This window comes from Grus americana, chromosome 1 (genome assembly GCF_028858705.1).
Source record: "Grus americana isolate bGruAme1 chromosome 1, bGruAme1.mat, whole genome shotgun sequence".
NCBI classification, from domain to species: domain Eukaryota; kingdom Metazoa; phylum Chordata; class Aves; order Gruiformes; family Gruidae; genus Grus; species Grus americana.
This window is the reverse complement of record NC_072852.1, coordinates 37,461,565-37,477,031: the sequence shown is the minus strand read 5'-3', so window position 1 is coordinate 37,477,031 and position 15,467 is coordinate 37,461,565. Positions and strand designations below refer to the sequence as shown.

The window sequence follows — 15,467 nt, the reverse complement described above, 5'->3', positions numbered from 1 at the left end:
GGTGGGCCCTGCTGCTCTACAGCTGCCTGCAACAACTCCTGCCACACAAGTCAACAGCAGCCTGTGGAGGGTACCACAAAGACCTCAGAATTACCATAAAGAATCTTCCGGGCAAATGCCAAGCCCAGCCTGGGCTGACCACAGCCATCTGGCCAGGTTTGCACATGATCATTGTGACCAGCTGAGCCACTTGCATTAGGGCTTCCTGAAGCAGAAGATCCTAACGGCACCTGAACTGTTTGCATGCTGCCTCCAGATTTAACTTCAGCTAGCTGCAGCTCATGTGGTGGCTGTTGGGAGTTGTGGGGAGCCATGTGATATCCTAAACACTCCACCATCACGTTGTTACAACGGCAGGGCTGTAGGTAGTAGGAGCCTGGGGAAAGTAAGGGAGAACATATTGCATAAATATTTAAGGACCTCTGTTCCTACTAGACCTTGCACTGATCATTTTATTTGGGCTTTGATTAGTAGCACTGCTGTTTACCTACTTTAATCCTTGCACTTTGTTGCCTTTTTAGACGACTTTTATTTTTCAACCACTAAAAAAGGGTTAGTAAACTTAAGCACTTGCTTCCTCTGCCATCCTTCCCTATTTTCTTTTCTACTCTAGCTTATAACCATGTACTAAACTAGCCAAAGACAGCAGCTGGGTACAGGGTGCATGACAGACTGTGTACGACATCAGGGACTAACATGACTAGAAAGCAACCCCTCAGTTGCTGCAAAGATGACAGACGTTCATGAAGCTGGGGAGTAGTGGAAAAGCTAGGTCACAAGAGAGGGAAGAAACCTGAGGGAAGACGAAAATAATAGCATCATAGCTGGCAGCCTGGCACACCTATAAACATTTAATGTATATAGTAGTGCTAGCTCTCACATTGTGCATTTGTACCATTTCAGACTTACCTTACATCTAGGCATTCTAGCCAAACCTCTATGAAATTATATGAAAGTAACCTACTGCATCCATTCTGACAGAAGCATTAATTGGATCCAAGTTTTGCAACGTGAAAGGCCACCACGACCCTGATGGCACCAGCAACAAGCCTAGCTCGAAGGATTACTATTAGACTGCCATGCTAGATCTCCAGGCTGCTGAATCTCAGTTATCTGACTGAAATCACTTTGTAAATCAGATAGGGTTACACAATACCGAGCAGCACAAGATAGATGTGGACAGTGACAATGCATGTGTACATCTTGATAACACTTATGATCATTGCCTTGGGAAAGATGACCTCAGGAAGCACAGATATCATATATTCAGTACAGCCCATTGTATATATAGATACTGTCCCCCAATGAGGTAAGGCAGGTAGGTAAGTGGAGGTAAGAAAGTGATTTATTTTCTGCTTAGCCTGAGAACTCTAGAGACATCATATAGTAAGTTTTTGCATCATCATGATACAAGCCACCCAGTAACATGGATTCAGACATCAGATTTACCCATTGTGAAGTAACTGTCCACCAGGTGATAAGAATTGGATGCAGCAAGGCTCCATAGAGGGTAGCTGCCCTCCTGAAAACAGGTGTACTGGTGCAGTTGGGAAAGTGACAGCTCTTCACCCACAGTCCTGGAAACAGGACTACTCATGCAGCTGTCCTGGATCTGCTGGCAATTTCCCCCTTGTTCACATAAGCCAAAACCTCTCCTCTATGACGGTAAGTCGTAGTTTGACCTAGACCTGTAAGGAGGTGCAGGCAGATTTCCAGATGAAAACGCTTTTGAAAGCTAGGATGACAGAAAAATCTAAGATCCAAACTCCAACCAGATCATTGCAGACATCCTTATTCCATCCTGTATAACAGAGATGGCCTTGAAGCAGTCCTAGCCAGATGCAAGCAGCAAGAACTAGATGCAGTACAGCAAGTGAATCGACTCTGCAGGACATGCTAAAGGGCTGTAGTTTATATAAGACCCTTATATAAATTATGCATGCTGGTGTAGCCCTTAGGCATGCAATAGATGTACAGTCTCCTCACTACAGCAGCCTGCATTGCCAAGAAATTTAGGAATAGGTTTCATACTGTAAAGCGTAGCTGCTGACTTGCAGTACAGAGGTGACCAGTTAATCTGGACAAAGCCCAGGGCTTCATGAACAAGAGTCAGACTGCACCATTTAGCATGCGCATCTATTGCACACACAATGTTTCAGAGGGGTGTACTTTAGCCCTACACCTCTCTCAGCTTCTAATACATGTGTTCGGTTTAGGAATAGAGATAACAAGAAATAATACATGTCACATCTATGTCCTTGGCTTCATCTTCCTCCTGGCATAACTTGGGGTTCAGCTACAACACATCTAAAAATTGTTCAAGGAAACACACAATTAGTGGGATCTGTCCTGTCAACATAGGGGGAATGGAAAAATGAATCCAGGCAGTGGCTTTCTTACCTGAATTGTACCTATTACATAGGTCATTGACATAGCAATAGAGTTTTCAGAGGGTTCTGAAGGTCCCGTGCTCCAATACCAGGAGTGGAAACACCACAGAAGCTCTCAAAGAAATGTCTCAGATTTTGAATTCATTTTTGGCCCCTCTGTGTTGTTTCTGTTAGACATACCACCGCACTTGCCACCGCACGAGAGATGAACGTGTCTGTAACAGCTGCACACATCACTACCTGATGAATCTCATGGTACTCCACAGAAACACAATTCATCTCAAGTATCATTTTATCGGACAAAAGCGATATAGCTTTCACACCTACTGAAGAAAAAAGGCATCACTTCATACTTCAAATACTGAAATGTAATTCATTATCATAATCAAAACTTTTAATGGTAATTAAAATATACTAAATTTTAGGTTTATTTTAATCTTACAGAAGCTTCTGGAAGCTCCTCAACTGGACCAACCTCCCCTTTAAGAGCATGGCATAGAAACTCTGTGAGTGAACAAGATTTCTTTTAGACTGAAAACCAAGCTTCAACCTGAAACACAAGGCCTCAGCGAAAACCACACACACAAACCACACTGATTTTTACCAGATAAACCAGAAGCCATATTAAAAAAAAAAAAGTAGATTTCAAAGCAGCTGGAAGTCTGTCACCATACTTTTTTATTTGCTTCCACACCTACTATTTTTCTTTGCAGGTGGCATACAAAGGATGGTCTTGCCTTTCCAGTCAAAAGTCTTGGCAATGAACTAACATATTCTTCCATGAACATGTGCTACAGGTAATACTAGGTCACTGGGCTATCACTTGAACAGTCCCCCCTAATGTGGTACTTCAAAAGTTAACCAACGGCAAAACTATCCCCCCTTCTCCTCCAACACTCACAAACCTTCACACAGAAGGTGGGATAATTTGCAGCATTTTCATACCAACTCCTTCATCTCATTTTTTGTGGGGCAAGGCTTAAGACGTATGCAAAGTAAAATCCTTGCTTCTTGCAAGGGACGAAATGAAAGCAGAAAAAGCACACTTCAGAATGGGATGAGGCATTACTCTGAGCTGTCTTCAGGTGTAAGGGGGAATTGTGGAATATCACACCACATTAGTAATGAGATGTTTAAACATTTTCATGAAAGGTAGAAAAATATAATTTTCTTTTAAAACTTCAACCTTCTTTCAAGTGGCTGAAGACAGTTCTTGGCTTCAAATGTTACTGTGGAGAGTGGAAAGAAGGAATAAGGTGATCAAGGACCAGGAAGGGATCTGATAACCAGACATCACAGATGCTATTTTCTTAGCTAGCCTAGAATAAAAAACTTACAGCATTTATGAAAGATGGTGCAAGATTGGATTTTTTCCCATTTATATACTGAAATACTGGCATCACTAAGTTCTGGATGAAGTTAAACTGTTGCACCAAGACAGTTCTTTGTTGCAGCCATTGCAAAATGCACCAGATGCCTAAAGCAAGCAGGCAAACTTCGAATGCTCGTAACTGCAAAGACAGGGGCAGTTTTGCCTGTGTTGCAGAGCTAAGGGGGCAAGAGGGATAACTTTGGGTACAAAGAAACTTCCCAGACTGAACATACCAGCTCTTTTCACCATGATGTAGCACTTTCTGTGCCCCAGGATACACTCCTGCCCCATCCTATTAAATACAATCCTTTCACTTCAGCAATTCCACTAAATCCCCAGTAAAGGTAACGTTTTCTGTTACATTTCTCATCCGTCCCCACCTTTCACGCTTTCAGTAGCAAGGGACATGTTCTTTTTTTGACAAAAATTCACAAAGCCTGTACAGTAACATAGCTGAGGCTAAAAGACTCAGCTAAAAACTCAACTAGCTCAGCTAAAAAGGTTGAGTACTTTCTCAAAAATAAATTTATAAATTTGTATAAATTATGACCTAAATATATATCTTAGAAGACCAATATTAAAGGTACTCTATAGAACTAAAGTCTAGGTATTTAAGTTTCCCAAATATTCACACTTAAGTGTTGAATGACACTTTATTTCTGCTACAGAAAAATCTCTCTAGAGGCATATACCATAAAAATATATATAATATATATAAAACCTCCTCTAGAAGCAGTGTTCTAGAACTATTTTCTATCACTTCATTGAGTAACACTTAAGCACAGGACAGTGGAATATGCAAGTAAACTATTTAAATATAAAGAACACAGTCCGCTTTCATTTATAATTACTAGTGTAAGCATCTCCTCATGTTAATTCAGTACTCATTCTTACAGAGCAGAAAAGCATCCAATGAAAAGCCGCACATATAACTTGTTAAATGCATTGATGTATTTTAAGTAAGTGCTTATGTATTTATAGCAGTAACTCTCTAGAAACTGGCATTTCCTCTTACTGTCTTAAGCTGCTTCCCCAGAGAAGTGGGAGGTCTCACTCATTATGTGCATGGCCCAGGATCTATTAAAGCAGAAGAACCAAGCCAGCCTCCAGTGAAGGCAAGTTTTCAAATATCAATTTTGTTAGCATGGGAACACAGCACTCTCCTTGGTGACAGAGAGGGCAACTGCACCCTGCAGGGAAGCAACTATCTTGAATCTAAGATTTTAGGTTGATGTGTGCCAGTATCTTTAGAAGCAGCACTGACAGACAGTAGCTGGAGGGGTGAGCAGCTGGTGACTGTTCTTCACAAAATAGGTAAGACAATAGCGCAAAAAGACATCAAACCAGGGAATAAGAGCATCTAAAGCTTAATCGACTATGCCGTGAATCTCAATGCATTTTTATTATTCCATGAGTCAAAAGAATTGCTCAGAAAAGCTACAGAGGAACATTTCTTGCAGTACTTTCTCACCCAGCACAGCAAACAATACACAATAGGGATACTATAAACTAAATAACTTTGTACAGAAATTCCATCAACTCAGCCATGTGCCTATTTTAATGTTTCTATAACAAATTCACACAAGAAGTCTGAGTGAAACCTCTGAAGAATAAAGGGAGAAAAAAAATTCAGCAAGCAACAACGCCATAGACAATAACATGCCAGCAGTACAGCTTTTTAATTGGCATGATGTAATTTTTCTTTCCAAACTAATTCATCAAATCACAATAAAGGATCACTGAATTTGCAAGATATCAGCTACTCTTTCCATTTTAGGTTTTCACAGTATTTTCAGAATTACCAGCTTCTACTTTTACATCACTAAGATAGGGGTCTCCTTTCCACTGAAGAATCAATTATTTTGCTTCAAAGTGGGATGTCGCAGCCACCTTCATATAAATAGACTATGAAAGTTGGACAGTTAAGCAGTAAGGACTGAGTCAATGCTAAGGACGGAACTTGTCTGGACTAATTTCTGTACTTCAGATGGAAGACTGAGGAGTGTTCTGAACTAAGAAACATCGATATCCCTAAAGCAAAGCAAAGCAAAGCTAAGCATCTTGAATGCAACTCCTCAAGCAAATAATTCACACGTATGCACCTAAAACTTACCAAGCAATACATAACTGAAACCTATACGGACATGAGGACAAACAACCTCATGCAACACAAATCTCACCAGTAGTACCCCCACCTGTGTTATTTCAGTAGCATGATCTTATTTTAGTACAGGCTCTTACCATTCTCCTGAACTCTGAAGTCACCATCCAGAGCATAAAACTGATTGCTAAGGTGGCAAGTGAAGTTTAAGGGAGGTATTTTACACAGCAGATAAACAACTAAGTGCTTAATGGTAGCATACTTGAACATGTCTTCTCCCATTGATTCTCTCCCTCAAACCCAAAAAGCTACGAAGGGAGTCAAGTTCTACTTCTACCCAAGTTCCCTGAGCATAAGAAGGTAAAGCAATAGAGAGGACAATTTCACACCACCCACCTACAGGCATTTAGCTCAGCTGAAGCTCTTTCACCTCCCTTACAATCAACATACAGAGACAAGCTCCTTGAAAGGATAATTCAGATCAAATAATACTAAGGCACTTGAAAGCATGATTTACATCAGTGATCTCTCTCTGCCTCCTCCACTGAGGAGAGAGGGAGCAGTGCATTAGCTAGCTAAAATAGATGCCTAAAGGTAGATGGTGAAAATATCACCCTAACTTCCAGATCAAACCTCAAGGGTCTCTGAGATGTGTAATTTGTTAGGACATGAAAAGCAGGCTGCTATAGTATCCTTTTGCCCCTTCCAATTAAGGTGGGCAAAAACCGACAGTGTATGTTCTAAATTTGTAGATAGTCAACAACTATGATCGCTGGTTTACTTTAAAGAAAATCCACTAGTAATAACATTTAATGTGTTTATTAGCAAGCATGAGAATACCTAGCTTTTAAAAAGTTTAGTTTACGACAGTTTGAATTATCAGAATAACACATTGCATACTGTAGAAATGAAGCATCCTCAGATTAAACTTGTCAGCAAGTACAGTGTTCCCTATGTTCTGCAAGGCACTTTATATTCAACAGAGGTGCAAGAGCAACCTTTGCGCATCTTCTAAACACACAATGAGTTCAAACAATTCAAAAAATAGGCAAAGTTACATACATGTAACTTCACCCAACTCTTCCTAATATTATCAATGTATTAGATCTGAGAATTAGAAGCAGTACTAAGACACCAACTTATTTTCAAGTGTTTAGCCAGAGCTTTAACTTTCACTACAAACTCAAAAGATTAACCACAGCCTATTCACAGTTAGGTCTTATAAAGACTGAAAAATTAACTCTCATTTTTAAAAATGTAAGAGACAGTTATGCACATTTATTGTAAATGTTTTAATATATTCCAAGTTTAAGCCATTGTGATAAGTGATCAACACACTACAATTCACATCAAAATGATACCTTTAGCCATCACTATAAATATAGCAGCAATTTTAATTAATTCACAGTAGAAGATTCATGGGTTTGCTTTTCCACAGTAAGTGAAAATATACAGAAAAAAATCTCAGAAGTTCACCTAAAAAACTGTTAGCACCAAGCAGTACAATTTCTCAACTATACTGTAAAAAGACTATCTTATCAAAGTAAGGACAGCGGTAATTACATATTTTTGCTTTTGTTAGGTAAGTATTCAAGATTTTTTACCATTCAAACAACACTTAATATCACACACACAAGTTTTGCATGCTCAGAACACAGAAAATACAAGTCAGACATTGATCTCTGTCTTCACAGAATAGAAAATCCACCTCTTTCAAGGGTACCATGTAAATAATAAGGTCTAAGCGCGAGAAGAAATGCAGACACTTGCTCTTCAGCCCAAATTCAGGTGCCCTCCAAACAGTGTGAAACTAATGGCTTTTCATCCAGCTCCGCGAAAGAAGCAGCATCCTACTGACAGGGTCGAACCCCACACGTCTCAGTGGCCAAGGCTAGACTCCTTCTGCAGAAGTAGGAGGAGAAGTAATTGTTGCCACCTCAGCAGCATGCAATCCCGGCAAAACAAAGGGGATTCCCATTGTCATTGTCTTCATCTGCAGCTGATCATCACCAGCACTAGCAAGGCAGTAGCTTGCGCAGTTATCTCCACAGCGGGCAATGTCACAACCCGACCAACAGCACAAACTACTACCTCAGCCAGGGCCCTGGTGCACCCGACCCCTTCTGAAGGGGGAAACAAGCAGACAGACAACACAGCAACGATAAATGAAATTAGAGGGAAAACCAGCAGAAAGATAAAAGGGCTGTGGGGTCTTTTGATGATCCTCTTGTCTCCTTTATCTGCTGCAGACATCAACCAGACTCCTCTCGCCTGACTGTGAAAGGCAAAGGGAAACCCCGCCCAGCTCCCTCCCCAGCTTTGCCCTTTTCCTTGCATGACCTGAAACCGACGGGAAGAGCTTCATTTATCAGATACATTACAGACCCCAGCTGGTACAGTAAAGATCACGTTTAATTTCAAACAGCCACAGTTCCGCAAGCCGATAACAGATGGGGCGGGGAGGGGAAGGAGGGAGGGAGGGAAGAAAGGAGAAGAACGGGGTGGGGAGGAAGAGACACAGCAGACAGACACCCCCCCGCACACACACACACGCATACCCGACCCCCCCCAGCCCGCTCCAGCCGCCCTCCTTGCCACCCTCCGCAGAAACCGCACCACCCCTCCCTGCAGCACGGCAGCCCCGCCAGCCCCGGGGCGGCCCGCGGAGGAAGGGGGTGCGGGGCGGAGGAAGGGGGTGCGGGGCGGGGGGGGGGGGCCGCCGCCGCCACCGGCAGCCCGCCCTGCCCGTCCGCCGCCGACCTCCCGCCGGGCCCCGGCAGGCCGGTCCGTCCGCTCCCCAGAGAGGCGGAGGCGATGGGCTGGGGCGCTCCAGAGCCAGCCCCGCTCGCCCGAGCACGCGTCATGCCGCCGCCCAGGGCGAAGGGGCCGGGGAAGGACCCCTCCCGCCCCGGCCACCCCAGTGGGGAGCCCCCGCCGCCTCTCCCGGCAGGGAGGAGGGAGCCGACCCCTCAGGCGAGGGCGTCGGGGCGCACCCCGGAGGGTCGGGGAAGGGGAAGCGCTCGCCTTGCCGAGGCCGCAGACAAAGAAGGCGCCGGGCGGACGCCGCGGCCCCGCTCCCGCCGCGGCTCCCGTCCCTCGCCGCCGCCGCTGCCGCCTGTGTGTCCGGCTGAACCATAGAGATCATTTAAGGCGGGGGGAGAGAGGGGCTCATCCACTGCCCACGTGACTGGACATGTCACTCACCCGATCAGCGCCATCTTGAAGAGGGAGGGGGAACGCTGCCCCCAGCTAGTATTCAAGATGGCGCGGGACGGCAGGAGGCCGCTATTCACAGACGGACGCTGCGCTACTCCTCTGCGGCTCTCCCTTCGATTCCCGCCGGACTGCGCAGGAGGGAGTTACGCTAGTCCGGGGGATGCCGGGAGCGGGAGAGTCTCCCGCTCTCGATCCGGAGCTCCGCAGCGGGGCCCACGGGAAGTGTATGCGGGGCGGGGCGAGGGTGGAACAGGCGCCCGTGAGCTGAGGCTTTTTCACTGGAAAGGCGTTTTGAGAGAAGCGCGGCACGAGGGACGGCCCTCTCGCCCCTGGTTGTTGAGGGTTTTTTTTGGTTGTGGGTTTTGTTTTTTTTTTTTAACCTCAAGCCTTTACGGCTGTGGGCGGACGATAGAGCAAGAGTAGCTCCGCCGCCCGGGGGCCGCGGCGCTGATCGGAGCCACGGCCGGCAGGTCGGGCCGGAGAAGGCACTGAAATGGCAGCCTACTTTCTGATTGCTGGTGTCTTTTAGTCAGAGGAGTAAAGATGAGCTCGCACCGGCTCTTAGTGCAGCGTGACGGTCTCGGAGTGAGCGCGGGCGGCAGAGCTACCGCTTCCCCTCACAGCGTGCTGGGCCAGGAGGGCACCGGCTTTAAACGTACAGAGTAAACATGGCAGTCTTTGGTTCTGGGCTTTAACTTTTAAAAGTTAATCAGTTTTGCACTCTAAAGGGTTTTTGTGTTGTTTTTGTTTGTTTTTAATACAAACCTGGAAGCTCTTTTATTTCTAAATGGAAGTAGACCTCAGGACGACTACTTCATACCAGAAGTAGACTGTGAACCTCATTACAAATTCACAAAAGTTACAACCACAAACATTTTCATCAAGTTTGTTTTGGCCTTCACCACCAACAGATTTTATGACCAAATCTGTTGAAAAAAACAGCTACCAATACACAAGAGGAATTGGCTGCAAGTGTTAAAAAGTATAGTTCAGTTTACAAAGACTATGAACACCAGGGATGCAGAATATGGAAATAACCCAGCTTGCAGCAAGATCTCAAATGAAATACAATAGCCTTGAAGTTTCCAGTGCAAAACTACCTACAACATGGGTTGAGAATAAAACACAATGCCTTTAGAGATAACTTGGGACAGATTTGTAGTTGAGAAAGTCACGCTAGAAAGTAGCCAAAACATTGCCATCTTAAAGAAGAGACAAAGTACTTCATGATCGTGTAGTACCCCATTTTTAAAGTTGCTATCTATATTAAGCATCAGGCATAATTAGATCACTCATTTCTTATTTAAAAGACATTTAAACCAGTGACATTCTGTTGGAGAAAACATGCCATGAGTTTCTGTATGCTTATAAAGTACGTATGTTTTTGATACTGACTGAAAAGTTAAAGAACATTCTATAGCTGAGAAAATGGCAGTACCCGGTAACTCAGAAGTCCCTTGCTTCTAGTTCTGGAAGGGACTGCTTAATCTCCTTCAGACCACTTTCTCCCAATTCCTGTTTTCCTCTGTAAAGCTGAGTAATACTATTTCTCACAGGGACAGTAAGACTTAATTGTTATGCAATCTGAGGTCAGCTCAGGAGAGGCAAAGTATTACAGAGAGATGGATGCACCAAGGAAATGTATGTTCCATTCCTACTCAGTTAAGTTAGCATATACCTGAAAACCCAATTCTGAAAAAGAAACACAATCTAAAACTGGGAAAGTTTTAAGTGTTTAAAAAAAAAAAAAGAGCAAAAGCTAGACATTTTCACACCTTTTTTCCTATCAAAACCTTCAGATTTATTTAAACTAAGATTGCATTACAAAAGGTATTAATAGTGGTAAAAAATCCTCCATGCTTAGTCAGAATATTGAAGTTTTTAGTTCATGCTGGGTGAATTTTTACCTTTTTTTTTCTGTGCTCCCTTCTGTTCGAAGGCCTTCAACTATATTATGTAAAGCAAGTTCACACAAGGCTATCAGTATTTCATGTCTCAATGACTTGTTTTCATAAATTAAGGTCTCTCATATTTATTAATTAGCAGACTGAAATCCATCTTAACATCACGAGTACAGTTAGAAGTCTTAGACAAGGAGTTTCCAGTTTTTATATGAAGAAAATCAGCACTTCTAGAAGTCCCAGAAGTTATTAAAGTAGATCCTGGAAAGCACTGAAAAAGGAACTACAAGGTTAGGAAATATGCAAGGCTGCAGATGGATGCAGGTACCAGATCTGCAAGCTCCCAGACCGTTATGTTTGTTGGAGCCACCCACCTTTGTGATTCTCTCACACTCTCCCACACCCAAAGATTTTGAAGATTAGTGCCCTTAGTTACTTTCAGTAATTCAAGTCATGTTTACTGAGAATGTGAATGTGCAATGACTTTCAAAGAAGTTTACTAGCCAATGTTTTCTCTTTTTCCTCAGAGATGACAAATTCGAATGCCAAAAATAAGCATTCAAGCACCAAGTTATAACTATCAGAAGCAACTGTAACCTTGCTGACCTGAAACAATTGGGTAGAAAGCAGCAGTTAGATGTTGTATGAAGAAAAACCAGAAAAATTCTCTGCGAAGGAGTGTATAAAAGTGTAGCAGGACTGGAAATGTTGAGTTCAGTTTACTTGGTTGGTGAAGACAACAATGTCATGTACTCGTCCAAATTGGGGAACCTATGGAAAACCAAGACAGATCAGCAGCAAGGAGACTTTAAAGTTCAAAAGGAGCTCTATTTTCTACACTAACAGTAACTGCTGAGCTCGAGTCTTCATCTAAGTATTTAGATTAATGCTATGACTACAAGGAAGTCATAGCATGTTGTCCCTTGCAGAGCTACGATACACTAAATAAATACTTGAATACGATCTCAACAAGGGGGAAAAAACAGCCAAGCTTCATAGCAGGCCCCTGCAAAGAACATGTAAAAAAACCCAAAAAGCAAACACCACCCCCACCCCCCCCAAAGAAAATGCTTAGGGGAGCTCAAAAAAACCCCTACAGCATCATGAGCACATTGCAGTAGCAAAAAGTCAGTTGTATTTCCTGTGGCTGGCTGAGCCACTGGCAGATTCATCTTCCCCTTTTTGAGATGTCTAAACTAAACTGAAAAAACCCACAAAGCATCAGATGCCTAAACTAAAGTAGTTGTCCTATGCTCCCGTAGCGAGAACTGGCACTAACCCACAGCAACTTAAGTGACCTCTTTTAGGATGCAATGGATCTCCTGCTAGGCCTACCTATTTGTCTTCCCTGGCCACAAATGAAAGCCAGGCTACTTAATCTTGGGCTAGACCTCAAAACTTTAGTTACCTAAATCTCAGAAGAGGAATCCAACTTGCACCTCTCAAAGGAAATACTCCATACTGCCTCTCATGAGTCTGATTACACGAGGAATGATTTCTGTCAAAAGTGACTTGTATTTAGTAATGATTTTAATAAGCAGGGAAGTATGTTTTAAACCTTATCTTGCATCTGTATTTATCTCTCCTAAAAGATTATTTTTATTACCTCATTAGCAATTATTTAAATGTTTGTTTGCAATTAAATATAGTCATTGCACTAAGATTGACAACCTTTTATAACCAGGAAATACATTTTACCTAATTAACAATTCTGTATCTTATTAGATGCTACATTTTATTATATCAGAAAATAGTTGAGTACATTTTTTCTTGATTATTTAACACTTCATTAATTTCCATAGAGATCTATTTGGATGCAAAGTAGAATAATATGAAAAACAACATTCAAAATTCTTAGATTGAACTCTTTTAAATGTGTTGGATACATTCATGAAATACATTTTGTTAACAAAGAGGATAGAACTGATTGTTTCTGGCTGGCACTGCCTTCAGCTTTTAGATACAGCAGATTTCACCTTCACAGATCTATCCTATGTTTGGAAGGGGAAAAAAAAACCCAAGCTTTTTCAATCCCTCATCCATTTCCAAGTTTGAACTAGTTGTTTGAATTGAGCTGGTTAAAGTGAAATTGGACTGCAAGAAGCAGCTACTGCTATCAGACTGTGGTCTAGCACTTCAAAAACCTGCTTCCTGATTCTTACTCTATAAAGAGGAAGGGTTTGTGCTACTCCATTCATCAGTTCAGTGCATTCTCTTTAAGACTTTGGCAACACATAACCGCTTAAAATTTTAAGAGATTATATGGTGCATACAGCTATAACAGAGGTTACTGATTTCATATTTTAAGAGAAAAATATTTAAATGAAATCAGTCTTTTCTAAAATAAATGTTTATCTTTCCTCATTTGTTCTAGGGCAGTACTATGTGCAGACTCTGGGGCTCATTTTAGTGGTAAGGTAGCACCGTATTATGCTACAACGCCAAGCCCTGAGGCATGAACAGATGTTCAGTAAGAGGATCAGCAAGTAATAGTTGCGATGTACTCCAGAAACCAGTTTTCTGTACACATACATGCCAGCAGTACTATGCACATAATATTCCTGTCCCCTTCCATGTTTTCTTATAAGAGCGGTCGATCAAAACCAGACTGCTGTCCCTGCTTTTTAAAGGTCCTCTGTTGGTAGCAATTCAGTTTTGGCTGCCATTTTGCTATGGAGCCTCTTAGTCCCTCCCCTCATGACCAGGCATTAGTCTGTGATGTGATGTGATGTGGGAAAAGAAGTGTGAGTCTTCTGGCAAGGAAGCCAGAAAAATCAGCAATTCCTTGGCAACTTCAGCAGTTCCAAGTAAGAAATAGTTAACATTGAAAACAACAGACCAGGTGATGTCATGTTTCAAGTTTTCAACAGTCTTTTATCCTTATCGGCCTCTGCAGTCTTGAAGCTGTCAACTTCAGAAATACAACTGGTCGTGGAGACTCATGCCAAATCTAAGGCAGGTATTCTGTACACAGCAGCAGTTATGATTCCAGTTTGAAGATCGGGGTCTTCAGTAACAAAACTGTGAAGATGCCAAACAGATAACCTGACTTACAAGGGATTTTCTTGCTTACTTATCTATTGGCAATCCCTTCTGAAAACAAGGCCAAAAAAACATCAACAACATTAAACTGACAGGCAGTTGAGCGTGTTTCAACATTGCAGTATTTTTTATTGAAGAAATAGATGGAAGCTGTATTTAACTCGTCCCTTCCGTAAGGAACATGCTTCAGGTGAAAAGAGGATTACGGTGCTGACAAAGGAGGTTCCTTAAGAAGTTCTTAAGGTAGGCATGTGGACCACCAGTTGGAATAAACATGTTAAGATGGAGAGAAAAGCATATCATACTGATTTAAAAAATAAGCTTATCTGAGAACTCCTCTAAACATAGATTATAAAGGAAATTCGAGCAATGAACACTCTCATCTGTTGCTAATGAAATGCTGCAGTTAGCATAGTAAACACGCAGATATCTTACCCTTTTTATCAAATCTGTTTCATAATCAAGACATAAATGCTTAAACAAGGACCTCAAATATGAAGATCAGTTTTTAGCATGTTACTGCCCAGCTGTTAGGACACAAGGACTATTACATTCTGAATCAGAAAGTGGATGGTAACTAATGCACGGTAGTTCTATTTGATGCATTCCTCAATGCAACACAAAAACCCTATTCTGCTGGTAATATCAGTCAGTACTATTTTTATGGCAAAAAAACCCATCCTGTCTTTAATACGCACCTTAATTCTTTAAGACGTAACTTACATTGTTAGTTGAAATCTTTTAAAATGGTGTGAGTAGAGATCAGGTGTTTGATACCTAACTGAAAAATGAAGATTTATTTAAATAAAGTTTTGACTGGATGCTTTAAAGACAATTATACAATCATTGTCTAGATTAAATGTTATAAAATTATGGATTATGCACAGAAATGTATCAGTTTAAAAAGCTGATACAAAATTTTATTTTTTCAATTGCTTAAAAGATGTTAAGACTTGTTTTATACTTCTGTTATTAGAAACTGTTGCAAAACATGTTTTCAGATCTAGTTCTTGATGGTGTTAATGACAGCTGTTTGCACTGACAGCCATTTTAACACTGGAGCAATTTTCTAAGGAAAACCATCAAAACTGTTTTGAAATTCAAGTCTCCTATTCAAGCAAGCTGGCAAAATTAAATGGAAAAAGCTGACTGCTGCTTAACAGCAGCATCTTACAGTCATGTTGACAAACTGCATCCTGGTTTTTGGGAGACCATTTCGCCAGTTGAGATGTTGAATTATAATCCTGTTTTCTAGCATACTTGTAATATATCTGTCAATTTACTACCAATTTAGTAAGCATGGTCTCTTATCCTTATATTATATTCAGAGAAGCTACACGTAGAAACCCAATCTGCGCACTCTGATCAACTAATACTTGCTTTTAGAGTCCTGCCTGATCGGCTAGAGTTTGTTTCCTTGGTTTACTTATGAGAGAGTCATGTGA

The 15,467-nt window shown here is 41.8% G+C and overlaps 1 protein-coding gene and 1 long non-coding RNA gene across 8 annotated transcripts in view; both read right to left on the bottom strand.

Annotated features, from left to right (window-relative positions):
- The window catches only part of MON2 (MON2 homolog, regulator of endosome-to-Golgi trafficking), a 115,798-nt gene that overhangs the window by 20,714 nt on the left and 79,617 nt on the right, over nucleotides 1-15,467 (bottom strand). Inside the window, exons 36-37 of one of the 7 annotated variants that reach the window (XM_054813247.1) lie at nucleotides 14,746-14,803; nucleotides 11,565-14,001 (exon numbers count right to left, since the gene is read on the bottom strand). The exons of 4 other annotated variants lie outside the window; for them this stretch is intronic. In XM_054813247.1, coding sequence (XP_054669222.1) covers nucleotides 14,750-14,803 — 54 coding nt within the window. In that variant the 3' untranslated portion in view covers nucleotides 11,565-14,001; nucleotides 14,746-14,749. Of the gene's footprint in view, nucleotides 1-11,564; nucleotides 14,002-14,031; nucleotides 14,804-15,467 lie in introns of those variants that run through there. 2 more of the 7 variants (XM_054813503.1, XM_054813327.1) reach the window with 2 other exon arrangements.
- On the bottom strand, nucleotides 7,238-9,197 carry LOC129201905 (uncharacterized). The gene is made up of 2 exons (XR_008575534.1): nucleotides 9,068-9,197; nucleotides 7,238-7,765 (listed from the first exon to the last, which is right to left on the bottom strand). It is a non-coding gene; the product is annotated as an uncharacterized LOC129201905 (long non-coding RNA).